The sequence below is a fragment of the Dermacentor silvarum genome, chromosome 2 (genome assembly GCF_013339745.2).
Source record: "Dermacentor silvarum isolate Dsil-2018 chromosome 2, BIME_Dsil_1.4, whole genome shotgun sequence".
Lineage (NCBI taxonomy): Eukaryota > Metazoa > Arthropoda > Arachnida > Ixodida > Ixodidae > Dermacentor > Dermacentor silvarum.
Genome location: NC_051155.1, coordinates 168,396,673 through 168,411,207, shown reverse-complemented (window position 1 = coordinate 168,411,207; position 14,535 = coordinate 168,396,673). Strand labels below are relative to the sequence as shown.

The 14,535-nt window shown below is 44.5% G+C and overlaps 1 protein-coding gene across 2 annotated transcripts in view; it reads left to right on the top strand.

The window, feature by feature from the left end:
* The window catches only part of LOC119442076 (protein furry), a 34,640-nt gene extending 20,342 nt beyond the window's left edge, over positions 1-14,298 (top strand). For both annotated transcript variants that reach the window (XM_037706796.2, XM_037706798.2), the window contains exons 8-10: positions 2,208-2,426; positions 7,895-8,148; positions 9,640-14,298. In XM_037706796.2, the coding sequence (XP_037562724.1) occupies positions 2,208-2,426; positions 7,895-8,148; positions 9,640-9,916 (750 nt within the window). In that variant the 3' untranslated portion in view covers positions 9,917-14,298. The remainder of the gene's footprint in view (positions 1-2,207; positions 2,427-7,894; positions 8,149-9,639) is intronic.
* Positions 14,299-14,535: the final 237 nt, after the last annotated feature.

The window sequence follows — 14,535 nt, the reverse complement described above, 5'->3', positions numbered from 1 at the left end:
ATTTATTTATTATTGCGATAGCAACTATAGGGACACTCCAGGCACATTTATGCTGTTGCCATCGCTGTGAGGTTCCGTGTAAAGTCCAGTGGCGATAAAGTCATCGCTGCACGCCGTATGCTGCATGTGCGAGAGAATGCGCGCAAGGGGAGCCGACAATTGCGGCTCAGTCTGGTGCGTGCACGACGGAGGAAGGCAGAGAGCAAACGCGAAGTCTTCCGTCGCGCGAAATACTGTGGGGGGTGGCGTTGTGCTCCGGCACCAACTGCGTATTTCGCGGCCAGGCACAATCTTGCGCACGAAAGGAGGAAAGCGGGGAAGCAGTGCGGGAGGGAGGGGGCGCGGCTCGTCTTCCGCCAGCAACTGCGCACTTTTGGCGGTCGTGCACACCGTATATTGAAATCGATCTGCAGATGGCTCATACCTTTGTGAGCGCTGTGTTTTCGCTGCTCAGTTTCTGTTATAGTGATAGACAGCATAAAGGTCACTTCGCTCGCTGCTGCTGCCGCCGCACTTGCTCACGCTTGCGTTTGGACAGCAAGTGTCCATGGTCATCGAATGTTATGTGTTCATGTTTGCTTGTGCGTGCTGACACTATGCTTGTTAATTCAGTTAGTAAGTGAATGTTTCTATGTTTATACCACCGATAAAACTGCTATCCTTACTTCGTATAGCTGTCTACTAATTTGCTATCGCAATCGATGCTTCGCCTTTTGGGCGAAACTGCTACTTTGTTATTTTATTTATTAAATGCATAAGCATTTCTATGCCTACCCAACGAGGAAACCCGTCCGTCTGTCACATAAGATGATCGCTTTCAAATAGGGCCCACAGCAACGAGTGAATTGACCGTCGTGCTGCTTCTCACTTCAGCGCACGAACTAAGCGGTGAGAACGCAGCGTACACGAAGCTGTCAGCACTCGCCACACTCTGTCCCCATCGCAGATCGCTTTCAAGGTAGGGCCCGTGTGGCCGTGCTATACGCAGCCACCGCTGGAGTATGGTTGATAACAGTTTATAACGCTTCGACGTGGATGGATATGGCACTAGAGAGCGATAACGGCTTGTAATGATCGGAACGTCATCAGTGCACCTGGCACCGGCACCTTCATTAGTTTGCTTGCGTCATCAATTCACCTTGCGCCGCCATTGGCAGCAGTTCGTGTTTCCGCAGCGCTGTCGCTATACTGGTCGGATCAAATTTTATAACATTGATAATGACACCGGGCTGTGTGGAGATGAGCAAGTGGCACAATGCTTACGCAAACTTAGACAACTCCCAGAAGAATTTCTACGTGAATTTTTTAATTTATTTACATTTGCAGAATAACTTCGTGGCTGTTATTTGTGGCAACAATACCTTTTGGTTTGGCTCAGGTTTGGCTCAGTTTGGCATAAAACCTAGCTGTGATTAAATAAGTCACTAAGTCACGGTATATACTACGACCTTATATGTTCCTTTTTTTCCCACTTATCTTGCATATTTTCGCCTTGGTATCGGTCTTCTGCTGGAAACTGGGGGTGTGCGAATACTCAAATATTCGATCTCGAATCGAATTGTGAATGTTCGAATAATTCAATTCACGAATCCAATATCTAATATTTGATTTCGGGAATATTCAATTTTTAGAATATCGGTACTTACCTTCAGTGAATGGCCTGGCCGGGGTCGGTACCCTGATACACGCAGCATTTGTGTTTCGCTCTTTCATTGAAGACGGCTGCAATGGCACTCTAGATGACGCGAGCCAGAAGTGCTGTGTTTGAGTACTACAAAAGCACCAATAGTCTCCATTAGTTTGAACAGCATCTGTGAGAGAACACTGCAGCTTTACTACTGTCACTCAAAACAATCTGTCTCACTTGTAAAGTTCCAAGGAGTAAAAAGTGAGCATTTCATATTTGTAAATAAATATTTATGTTTCACTGAATGAAATTTGCAATCATATATTTGTACTTTAAACATGTTCTTGGAGCATTTCACATCCGAAAAGAAATATGAGGCCTGAAGCGGTTATAACAGGCGCCACCAATGACTTCACATGAAAGACGATGTGCGAGGTTGTAAATTCACTAAGCACAAATTAAGGCTTTGTGCCTTAGTAGTGCCCCTGCTGCTTCTGGTTCTGACTTCTCATATAACAATGTGCTCTGTCCTTTGACTCACACAAATTACATGTTCTTCTTTCTCTCACTGTGCAATCAGGGCCGCGGAGGAGCAGTGACAGAGCGTCTGCGATGCCTGGTGCTGGAGGAGCAGGAGCACTGGGAGACGTTCTTGGAGAAGCGGGAGCATCTGGCGGAGGCAGCGGATGCCGTGCGTTCGGGTGCCAAGCTGGAGGCCCTCGGTGAAGCCCTCTCCCAGGAACTCCTCCTGGAGCAGCGCCTTGACCTCTGCCGTGCCCTCTACCGGCTACACTTTCAGGTCTCTGGAGCTGCCTTGTGATGGCCCTCTGTACTCCTCTGAAGCAGTATTGATCAGCCAAGTGTTAAAGGAAGATCAGTTAGCCCCTTGTGATATTAATATTTAAAGCGAAGCTTTCATTGTGGTGTCTGGCTGGCTTATACCCTTGACACATGGGCGAAAGTGTAGTCCTTTGCAGTAAACCCCTTTTGTTACTCCGAAAGACCCTTTGCAGAAAGGAGTTGCGCCGATAAACACACGGCACTGCACCAACTTCTTTAGGTAGTTCCTCAGATGAAAGCCGCAAAAGAGAATAGCACTGCTTGTTGAAGCAGCAAGAGAGAAAATGTTTATAAAAAGCTGCGTATGTAGATTACATTTAGCGATTGTAGATTGTACAGACTCCATTTCACGACACAATCACATCAAAGACGAAATAGCAAATGCCACTGCCGGAATTCAACATGGCGGCGCTAGCGACGTGATGTGAGCGTTTGAGAGTATAGCTAGAGTAAATCTTCACTGTTCAACAAATTGCATTACCGCCAAAAATTAAAACATTTTCGCGACATACAAAAAATACTTACGGGGCACCGTAGTTTCGTGACAGGTTTCCTTCTATTGATGAGTTATGCTCGCTGTATGCGAGAGTACACCCTTTCCGCTCGAAAAGTAGATGCGTGATCTGCCTTCCCGTAAAGGAACTTTGCCAGAAGGGAGATACTCCTTTGTCATGTGTCACTGCACTTGAATACCTTTCCGGTAGATGTCCCCTTACCTAAAGGACTAAAGTGCCCGTGTGTCAGGGGTGTTAGATGCTTTGGTCAGTTGGGTTGGTTGGACTCTAGAGAAAAGGAAGAGGGGTGGCACCAAGAAGAAGGCAGGCGGATAGGAAGTAGCACATGCTAGTTGCTTGGAGCAAGCGTTAACATCATCAGGCTTTCACCGTAAAGTAAAAATGGCATGAGCATTAGGGATGACGTGATAAACTAGCACTTGGTCAGACACAGTAATGGAGTGGACTTGAATGCTTCACTTATGGCGTCTTCAGATGGTCACTGTGATCTTTTGAATCCAAATGAACCGATTCTGGAGCCACTTTGGATCCAAGTAGGAGATATCTTGCACCACCCGCATAGCTGACTGCTTTTTGGAGCAGTGAGAGAGAAGGAAGCAAAAGTTGAGGGGAACTTCCAGTAGCGCAGCCAGCGCTGCCACTGGTGCCGGCTGCATTAGGCGTAGATGTAAAACATGGTGGCATACGAGCGGGAATCCCTCTTCAGCACAACCACAGGAACAGATGGAGTTACATGACCAGAAATTGACCATATTTCTCAGCTACTTTGACGCCAATACTGGGAGCACCTTTCGGCACTCCGATCTAGAGTCAGGCAATCTGGAAGGACCATCCCATGCAGGCGGAGCGTTCCTTTTTGGCCATCTAAATGTAGCCTTTTGGGAGAGCTTTAGCGCACTAAAAAATGACCATCCGAAGGTGTTATTAAATCGATTCTCATAGTGCGTGGAATGTGCATGTTTTTTTTTTCTTTTTTTCTTTGTATGTGAAGAAAGAATAATATCGTAATTCCACATGAAAGTGCTTGTATGTGCAGTCAGAACGACAATTACTTTCACTCCACGTGATGCCCTGGGGAGAAATATCTGGGTTCGTTATGAATAAAACCGGAAAAGAAGCAGACGTCTAACACAAAAGGATGCCTTTTATGTGCAAACATTTTCTCATTGCATTGCTTTTGACATGGAATGCAAGTTGCCTCAATCTTATGGCGTCTTGTACGACGGCTAGTATTGTGAATGTGAAGCTTTCAATTTATGCAAATGATTTGTGCAGCATTGTGACACCGTGGCATACTGATAGTTATTAGACAATTACACACGATGTCTGAATCCAGTTTTCACTCAAGCATTCAGACCCAGTTTAGAAGCTTAGAAACATTGCGTAGCAGTGTTTATTTGGCTGGCTGGCTACATAAAGTTACATGGACTATAGACTGGCCAGAAATTTCTGACCCATTTGCAGGTATGCAATTATGCCATATCTGTGCTTGTGTATATTGTTGTGGAGCGATCCATACATGGATCAGCACGATGCTTAGCAGAGCGACAAAGACGACGATGAAGACGCTAGCACTTGGGCCAGATCGGACATCTCTTGCCCTAGCCTCCTATGTATATATTCTGTAAATATCTCCTTCGCCTCCATCTCGCTTCCGTCACAATATCTGCAGCACACACCATGCTTTTCCCTAAATACAGGTGAGTGATGGGGCTGACTTAGATACGTGTCAGCTTACAAATAAAGTGACAGCCTTTTTTGAAATATTTTTCTGTTTATTTCTTGGTAAGTAATAGAATTACTAGAAGTAATTGTAGTAATAAAAGCTAAGGTGAGAGATGTAGTAGATATATATTTGTGTCTGGTTGTGTTAGTATAAATAGGGCTTTATTTGTGTAATAGATGTTGAGAGGTAAACAGTGCAATATAAAATGGTTGCCACATAGTGCTTCCTTTGTGCTTAGTATTCATCATGTTGTCAATTTCAAGACGAGTGACTTTTTTTTTATTGTGTGCAATTGATGACACAATTGATGAGGTGGGCGCTCCATTTAAACAGGCTCTCCTTAGTTCAAACTCCGTCTTATTAGAAATAACTTCAGGACCCCTCGGAGTTCGACCAAAATTCTACTGGTATATGTACTACCGCGCTCAATATAAGTTGCAACATGAAAATCCACTTTTTTGGTGTGTGTAGGCACTGCCATGCAGTGCCCGTATGGCAGCATGGAAGTGCCGACGCAAAAAAATTGCTGAACACAATTCCGATTATTGGTAGCACCTTGTTTACAAAAAAAAAATGGCACTTGTCATTTTTATTGTTGAAAGAACTGACGGGTGCATGCCCATGTTGCAACTCTTATTGAGCGCAATAGTACACCAAGCTGTTGAAAAATTAACAAAACTGGTTTGCTGTTCATCACTCATTTTGTGCTCTAAGAACCATCTCCAGTTGGTTGATTTGTCAAACATGATAATACGAGACAAGTTTTCTATGTATGCCGCAGTATTATGCAGTGTTCTACGAATGTTCATTGGAATGTACATTTATTTTCCATCTGCTTTGCTGTCAGAAGCATAATTTCTGAGTCTAGAAAAGACGCAGACAGGAAATGTAGGGACAACGCGATCACTGACTCATGTGTATTCCCTCTAATCTCTCTTTCATGCTCTAACGCCATGAATGTATTCAAACCTGTCCAGTTCATGGTTATTTTTAATTAAGCAAACTTAAATAATTTGGTGACCTAGCAGGGCAACCAAAATTATGGATTTGAGTTGGACTGATGGAAGTTAATGAATTGTGCAAGTTTGAGTCAATGAGCCAACTGTGCCCCAGTTAATGGGGCAGCCAGATGATGTCACAGGTGTTTTAGTTTACTCAAAGCTAATGTCTAGTAGATGACAATGGCATCCGTGTTTTCCACTTACCATGGTTGTCATAAGAACCATGCATGGTGCGTTTACTGCCACCAGGTACAGCACATCTCAATTCCCTCTCCTTACCTACATTTTTTCCTTGCTTCCTTTTTGCTTTGTATTACCCATTCACCAATTAGCGCTCTGGCCATAAGAGACAGCATCATCTTATCACGTCAACATTACATGCAATGATTGCAAAGGCTTGGCTCACTTAATACATTGGTGCAAACATTTAGCAAATTCAAGAAATGTCTGAGCTCATTGAACCTCTGCCGAGATGCGTGCCTTGAATTGTGAAATTTCCTTGCACCCTACGGGTGTGCTGCTTCTGCTTTGCATGGAACAAAGGTGCTTCTGGCTTTTCTGAGAGACACAAGCCTTAATCAAGTCCTGTAGGATTTAATCCACTCATGTATCTTTTTTATTAGATGGTTTCTTTGTTTTTGGTTGTTTCTTTCACAAATGCATGTTTTTTAGCTTCTTATTCTTTCATTTAAGTGATGAATGGATGGATGGAAAAACTTTATTATGGTCCATTGGGTCGCAATAGTTTCCTAGCCCGAAGTGGGCCGCTCCCACGTTGGGACCGAAAGGCCTAGCCTATCGGCCGCTTCGCAGGCCCGTCGGACTGCCCATAGCTGTTCATCTAATGTGAGACTAAGAAGAGTCTAAAGAACTGGGCTCTTTCTTGTGTCTCGGCTATTTCCTCCAGTGTATTGTGCATCCCTAGTTGCATGAATCTTTCGGTTTCCATGTACATAGGTAGCCCAAGAACTACCTTGATTACCTTCCTTAACAATGCATTGAGTTTGTCTCTTTCGGATCTCTGCCACTCGTGCATGGATGCTATGTAGGCAAAGTGACATAGCACAAAGGCGTGAAGCAGTCTAACGACGTTGTCTTCTCTAAGCCCATGTCGGCGGTTAGTTACTCTTTTGATAAGCTTAATTGTGTTGTCCACTTACTTAGCGATACATAGAATCCTTTGATTATTGGACCCGTTGGCTTCAATCATCAAGCCCAGGAGCCAGATGGAGTCCACCCTTGGGATGATGCTTCTGCTCCTGGTATAGAGCGTTATATCGTTCTCCCCAGGAGGAATCCATCCCCTGGGTTTGCGGCCTCTTCTCTTAGGTCTGTATAGTAGTAGTTCCAATTTGTTGGGTGAGCATTGGAGTCCCGTTGGGATGAGGTACTCTTCAGTGACGTTTACGGCTTCTTGTAATCTTTGTTCTATTTCTCCGTCGCTGCCTCCAGTACACCATATCGTGACGTCATCTGCATAAATGGTGTATTCCATGCCTTCGAGTCTTCTAGCGAGACCATCATGGAGATATTAAGGAGAGTGGGCGAGATGACCGCTCCTTGGGGTGTGCCTCGGTTGCCTAGCTTCATTGTATCTGATTTTAGGTCCCCGGCCTTGAGCGTGGCCATCCTTCCACTGAGAAAGGCTTCGACGTATTGATAAATGTGACTACACAGACCGAAGTTTGAAATGGTTTTGAGCATAAACATATGGAGGATATTATCAAAGGCTTTCTCCATGTCTAGTCCCAGTACTGCTCTCGTGTCCCTAGTCTTGTGGCTGATTAAGGTTATTTTCTTCTGTTCTGTTCTATCTTTTTGGTCATATCTTTCCGCCTACTCAACTGTCGTAGTATGTCAGGCATTTCGCTTGGCTAACCCCTCCAGCTCTCACCATGGTCTTTCTCCCTCTCACTCTTCATCACTGTCTATCGTTATCACTTACCTTAATCACCACTACTGCTTACTTCATGTGGCTCGAGTTACAAGTCATTGGAAAATGTGGTCACTTGCCAGCCAGTCTGGATGACACAGTCACTGCCCCATGTTGTTTCCAATGAATGTAAAGATGACAGCCTGCCATGTCACTACTGGGGGTTTCTCCTTTGCTTCAGTAGTTTTCGCTGTGCATTCTCACCTGAGAGGATAATGCCAGCTCACTTCATGATTAAACGCTTTGCTACAGGTCCTGCTGCTGCTAGAAGGCTACCGGCGCCTGCTGGAGCAACTTGGCTGGGCTGCGCCGCAGTGGCAACTAGCCGACCTGTCCCAGGAGCTGACGGCCGTGCGCAGCGAGGTGCTGCGCTCTATTGAAGACACTGAGAGTGAACGACTTTCGCCACCACCTCCTCAGGGCGCTGAATCTGCCGACCCCGAGGACACCCTGGCTGCACTGCTGAACGAACGGCGGTGGGCCGAAGTGGCCAGGCACCTACACGGGTGGGCCTATGTCTCACTTTGCAGTGAACATTGACAACAGACACAGCAGATGTGACTTCCTCTCTTTGCTTCGATTCAGATGATCATGGTTGAAAAGCTGTCTTTTGAGCTTTTGCCTAAACAAAATCATGAGCTTTACACTGTACAGGGACATCTACATAAACAATAACGAACCTCTTTTACAGGCTCGGCAATCACAACATAATTATGAGCACAGATGCCTTGGCTGTAGTGCTCTTCATCTGAAACACACCCAGCCTAACCTTGCCTAACATAATTTGACTCTGACTTGCTTTGTCTTGGTTCAGACTAGCAAAATCTGACTATCCTGTATTCCCTAGGCAGGCTGTAGCCTAAACTACTTTACCCTAATGTAAACTAACCTAACCTATGGGCTTTACTCAGGAAAATGTTACGTAGCTCGAGTAGGAGAACCAGTGTCTTACCATTCACGAAAATAAATCCCTGTTGTATGTCACCATGGACTCAAGAAAGGTGAATTGAATACTTTTATCGTACACACTGTGGGGTCTCACGCATGCTCTTGGGACAAAGGAACGACAACACAGTAGTGCAAACAATCAAGCACCGTTCATACACTAATACATGCTAGCCGAATTACTACCAATAGAACATTCAGATGGGCGCGCGACAAATCAAGGAAGTCCGACTCACCGCGACCGGATAGCGAGCGAATATGTTCGCCCCATACTATGACACCATCGCCTAGTCGTTCACGTGTACGGTCACGCGATAGGTAGCGCGTTCGAATGATCCGTGTTCATCCATACCGGTGTCCTGCTCTTAGCCTCACAAGAAGGTCCCACAAAGTGGGCCGGCGCACGCGCGGGACGTTCGCATCGCACACCGACCCCAACCCGAAGAGGGACCGCGTTCTCCCCTTTGCACCCACCTAACCCCCCGCCGTCGTCAGGTGGCGTTAGCAGCGCAACACTAGCGCCATCTCTTGTAATACACTGCAACTCCGCCGCCGTAAAGCTACGCGGTGAAGCCGGATTACAGGAGCCATGCGGGGAAAACAACATCAGAGGACACGTGGGAGTCACGCATCCCCACAGCACACAGGCTGTAGTGAACACTGGTTGGATGACATGGAGGTATTGAAAGCAAATCACTTGTGTCCCTTGTATGGGAGGTAAACATAGTTCTTACTAGTCCTGTGTTAGAGTTGTAACTGAAAAAAAAAAAAATTAAATTCTCGGGTTTTATGTGCCAAGACCACAATCTTAACATGAACCATGCTGTAATGGGGGCTCCATATAAATTCTGAGCAGCTGGTCTTCTTTAACATGCACCTAAATCTGAGTACATGAGAGCATTTGCATTTCACCCTGATCGAAATGAGGCCGTTGCGGCGGGGATTGCACATGCGGCCTCGAGCTTAGCAGTGCAATGCTATAGCCACTTAGCTACCATAGCAAGTGAGTAGTAACCGAATGTGAATTTTGAGCACTTGATTATGCTGCGCAGCCAACACAGCCCTGGAGAGGAGGAAGACCTAGAAGCTGTGCTTGCCGCCTACTGCCAGCATCTTAGCCAGCAGCGAGCGGGCATGCCGCCATTTTTCGCCATGACCCATCCTGATCCAGACCTGGCGGTAGTTGGACAGCGGCTGCGGGAGCTCAGTTTGCAGCTGTCCTCTGCACTGCATGCCTTGGATATTGGCGCTGTGGCAGGCGCCATGGTAACATCGCCGGACCACACCTGCGTTTTTGACTCCTCGCTCTTCCGCAAGTCTGACTGCTGAAGACTTCAGTCCCAGTGCAACGTATAGATCACCACGGCTTTGGCCCATCTGCACTGCCACCCTAAGGTTGTTGGCCTGTCAGTAGAAGCATGTTGGGACTGTTGCTTCCACTGATGCCAATATGGTGCACTAGTGCTATGCCAAATGCATCTGACTGTCTTGCTCTTTACAAACTGGCTGTCAACACTGAGCATTAATAATATACACAGCTTCCATACTTTTTCTTTAAAGCTAGTCACTTGCGTCAGCCACTTACCACCAGGCCTGTCTGTCTTCCTTTAGATTTCGGAGGTTACTTAATTTTACGTTGGTTCTATTGTTAAGTTACTCCAACCCTATTTTCATTAACTATTGCCTTCTCTGATTTTTTTCCCATCAGAGTCCAACACGGTTCTGGCATATCATAATACGACCATTTATGTTTGCAGATTCTGTTGTAGTATGTAATTCTCTAAAAAGAGGTTCATTTGCATTGCAATCATAGACGGAAATGTGTGCTCACGAACAAATAAGACAACGCATATATTGACATTTTGGCGCCCCCTACAGCCACATTCTTCTGAAGGGATGAGATGTACAGGAGCCACGATAATGTGCGATAAGAGTGATGAAATGTGTGCAAATATCTCTCAGACAATTTTTATTAAACATATAGTAGTTACATTTGCATTTCTAGTACTACAGTGAAATCCCGACAATTTGAAATCTCTTAATTTGAATCAGCGGATAATTCGAACTTTCTTTTGGTCTTGCCAAAGCCCTATGAATTTGAGTAGATAATCCCGTGAATTCGAACTCCAAAAACCCTGCAATGGTTATATCGAACAAAATCTCACACTCCCATGCACTGCTTCTCAGACAAACCTGACCCAAAGGCGAAGGTTTGATGCTTCGCTGCTACCGTAATGTCAGTAAAAATGAAAAGGAAAGACGTTTGGGAAGCCAAGACCAACCGGAGCAAGCCAAGCAGCGTGTGCCCTCCTTTCCCATCTGGCTTAAGAGGAGCAAGAAGACCTCTCAGTACGCACTTGCTCACATTACCGTGTGCTCATCTGCCCCATTTAATCACATTACGCCATGCCAACGCTTGATCACGTCATCTTTAACACTGAGCACACAGGAGTACAGTACGCGTCAAACCGCTATCCTTCTCATCTCACCCTGGCAGTTTTCCTCGCACCGACAGCAAACAGCATGCAAGGTGCTATCTTATCACACTAGGACCTTATATGGAAGCTAGGCTTCTTTTAGTGCATGTTGCTCATAGATCGTGCAAAAGTTACACTTTTTCAGTGCGAGCCCAGTGACGATTTCAGTTTTGCGCACTGTACCGCAGAATTGATCGGGTGCTATATTTAAAGGAGCTCTCCTCTGTTTTATTCGAATAAACTCCTGGTCCTCTTGGAGTTCTAATTAATGAGATTCTACTGTATCATGCATTTGCCATTTGTGGCGTTCATAGAACTCGCAGAGTTCACCTGCAGTCGCACAGTTCAGATGCACAAGCTTTTTCTACTGCAAGCTTTCCTTAGCCCATCTTCTGCAGGTGTACTTTGCAAATGTAAAAACTATTGCTTTGATTACAGCACCGATCGTGTATTAAGCTTCAATTCTAAGCCGATACCAGTGGTAGAAGAAATTGGTGGTAGAAAAGAATGCACAAATTTTTCGTACCAGAAACATTGTTCATTAAAACATGTGCATTACTTATCTTACTTACGTCACACAATCACTCGTCTTCCTCATCGACACCACTTAAATGTTTCATGCTGATCAGTTCCTAGTACGCAAAAGTGTTTATGTATTTAAGTAAAATGAAGGCTTCCATCTTGCGATAGCTACAGAACTGGATCACGTTAGTTATTGTGCAATCTCTTGCTCCACGAGGGGCAAAGTGATTTCATTAGTGACACACGGTCCACTGCTCTATCTTTATACTGGTGAACTTCGATATATCGAACATGGGTATTACAAATTATCGGGTATAATAAAGTAAGTCTAAACTGTGTTCTGCCGATATCAGCGTGTAACAAATACATTTGACTTCCGTTAATTTCACCCTGATAGGACTGAAGAAATTGATCGAAATATCCGGCAGGTCAAATTAAGCAAGATGCAGAAAAAAACACCAAAACACACCGCTCATTCATGTGGCTGTATTTTTCCAATTTGAACACGCCCCCGAATAATACGCACGGCCACTTTTACTGTGTGTCCAAAGTAGAAAACTAACGTAGAAATGACATTAAAGAAATCTAACGTGCGCACATTTTTTTAGCAAGAAAAATGGGCAAGAGTCTGATAAGTGCTGCACGATGGCAGCCTGTTTCCTAAAGTCAGCTTCGCCGCAATACATCCGTGTTATGCGGTAAAACATACGAACGCCGCGAATGCGGTTTTGGTTTCGTATCTGATGCGCACCGTGCGAGCAATTTGTGTCCGAATGTTTCCAGAAAAAAAGAACAAGGCACGTGTTAGAATATGGTAAATTCTATAATGAGACATTGTGCACAATGGTTAGTGCTTTAAAATCTTCCTAGAGTCGGTCAAAAATAAATGTTTTCAACTGGAGATGACGTGTCTTCAACGCATTCACCGTCCCCTAAATGCCGCTAAGACGCTTCCACTAAAAGGGTAACTATTGGGGTTACCATAAGGGTCAGGCACATGCGTGCTGACTGGTCATGTTCTAATTATCCAGTGAAGGCCACTTTTAGGATTGAAATAACAAAAGTTTGGGCCCATAGAAATGCATGGGCACCGGCTGGGACTTTCGGTTGGGTTCAAATTAACCCAAAAATTTAATTAACTAGAGTCTAATTAACGAAAGTCTACTGTATATGCTTATAACAAATATCGGATATAAAAAAAAGTATTTCGTGTTGGGTGCTACATTGTTATAATGTGGTGGATCTATGTAAAATAAAATCCGAGTTTCATTTTGCCTGTATAGAAAAGAATACTTGGCTTAGACTCGAGTAAATATGGTACGCCAATTAGTCGAGAAGTGTGATGGCTCTGCTTTTAATGGTTTGTTAGAAGCATTTCTGCCATCAGCTTTGAGCACTAAGATGTAATTGCAGCTGTTGCTGACGAGGAGTGGTTAAGTTAGTTTGCAGGGATAAAAGCAGATTTACTGTCATGAACAAGTAAAATAAATAGGAAAGTACAAAATAGAACACCTCTCACGAGTAATAACTTGAAAGTGCAACGATGGCGTGGGCCCAGGCTAAGCATGCAATGCGAAACAATGCTGACGTCACACAAAGTAACGAATGTGGAAACAGAAGACTGTGTTCGAGTTAGTCCTGCTTTGTTCACAAATCATTTGTCTACAATAATAAGGATGCATTTGGCACTGCACTAATGCATTCATTTTGGCACCTCCCCTTGCAACTGTCAGGAATTGTTCCCATTTAGTAACAGTAGAGCATTTTCACTATGGCAGCCTTGCATCAAATTTTTTAAAGGGATCTTGGGAAGGTTTCGATTAGTTTTTATCAGAGAATGAAAATGTTCCAGTGCTCCTGCAGTGTGTGTACTTCAGCAAACTTAGCTCCGCATTCTTTCAGAGACCTCTTAAACCATGGAAGTTTGTAGTTCAGTTTCCAATTTTTTGTTGTATTTGGTTGCAGTTCACATAAAATCAGGTGCAAATTATAGCCATGTATAGAGAAACAGCCATATAGTGGTAAAAATCAGGTCAGAATCGGTAATCATGCTCAGAATAATTAATAAGTGATAGAGGCACTGTTGCATGGAAGCTGATTATTCTTGACCAGACAAGCTAGGTCAAACCCTAGAATTCAAAAATGAAAAAGCTACTGCAGTGGAGGCTGTGTGTCAGTAAACTTGCATTTGATACTTTAATATAAAGGCAAGCACTCCGGCAGGTTCGGTGGCCACAAAAGGCAGCAAGCTTCTCTCAATGGGAGAGCACAGCCTCCCTTCTTTAAAGCTAGCTCACAAATAGTGCAATCTTCTGTGTGCATGTGTGTGTGAATCCATTGCAGGGTACTTTCACGTGCGATCGGTCTGTATGTAGCCTGTAGTCATTAGGTCTCAATCACAGGACCTTTAGTCTCCAACCCTCCTTGAAATTGAGCACATTTGGTGAATGTTAGTCACTATACTTTTGGTTCCTCAAGAGCAGTTATGCCTATTCCTACATTCACCAAACGGGCTGTAACTGACACTCTTACACGAAAGTGACGCGTGACCTGACTAGGAGAAACAGTTTCGCCTTTCATAAGAATGAATGCTTACTGTACGCCTGTGTGAATGTGAAAATGGTGGAATTAAATGTCATGTAAAACTCTTTTTGCATAGCAACACGTGTCTGTGTACATGGTTTTGAAGTAAAATATATTGATTATGCAAAATATATGTCTAAGCGTAGTTCTTTGTGTGGCATTCACATCGATCGGTAGATCAGTGGCATTTAACATGGCAAAAGAATACAGCGGCTACGAGAGAGGCTGCAGTGGAAGTTCCCTAATGATGTCAACATGCACCGAAAGCGCGATACACGAGTGTCATCTTTGTGCTTTGCCCCCATCGAAAGGAAGGTGTCACTGTCTGGAATCGAACGTACAACTTTGTGCTCGATATGCCATAAC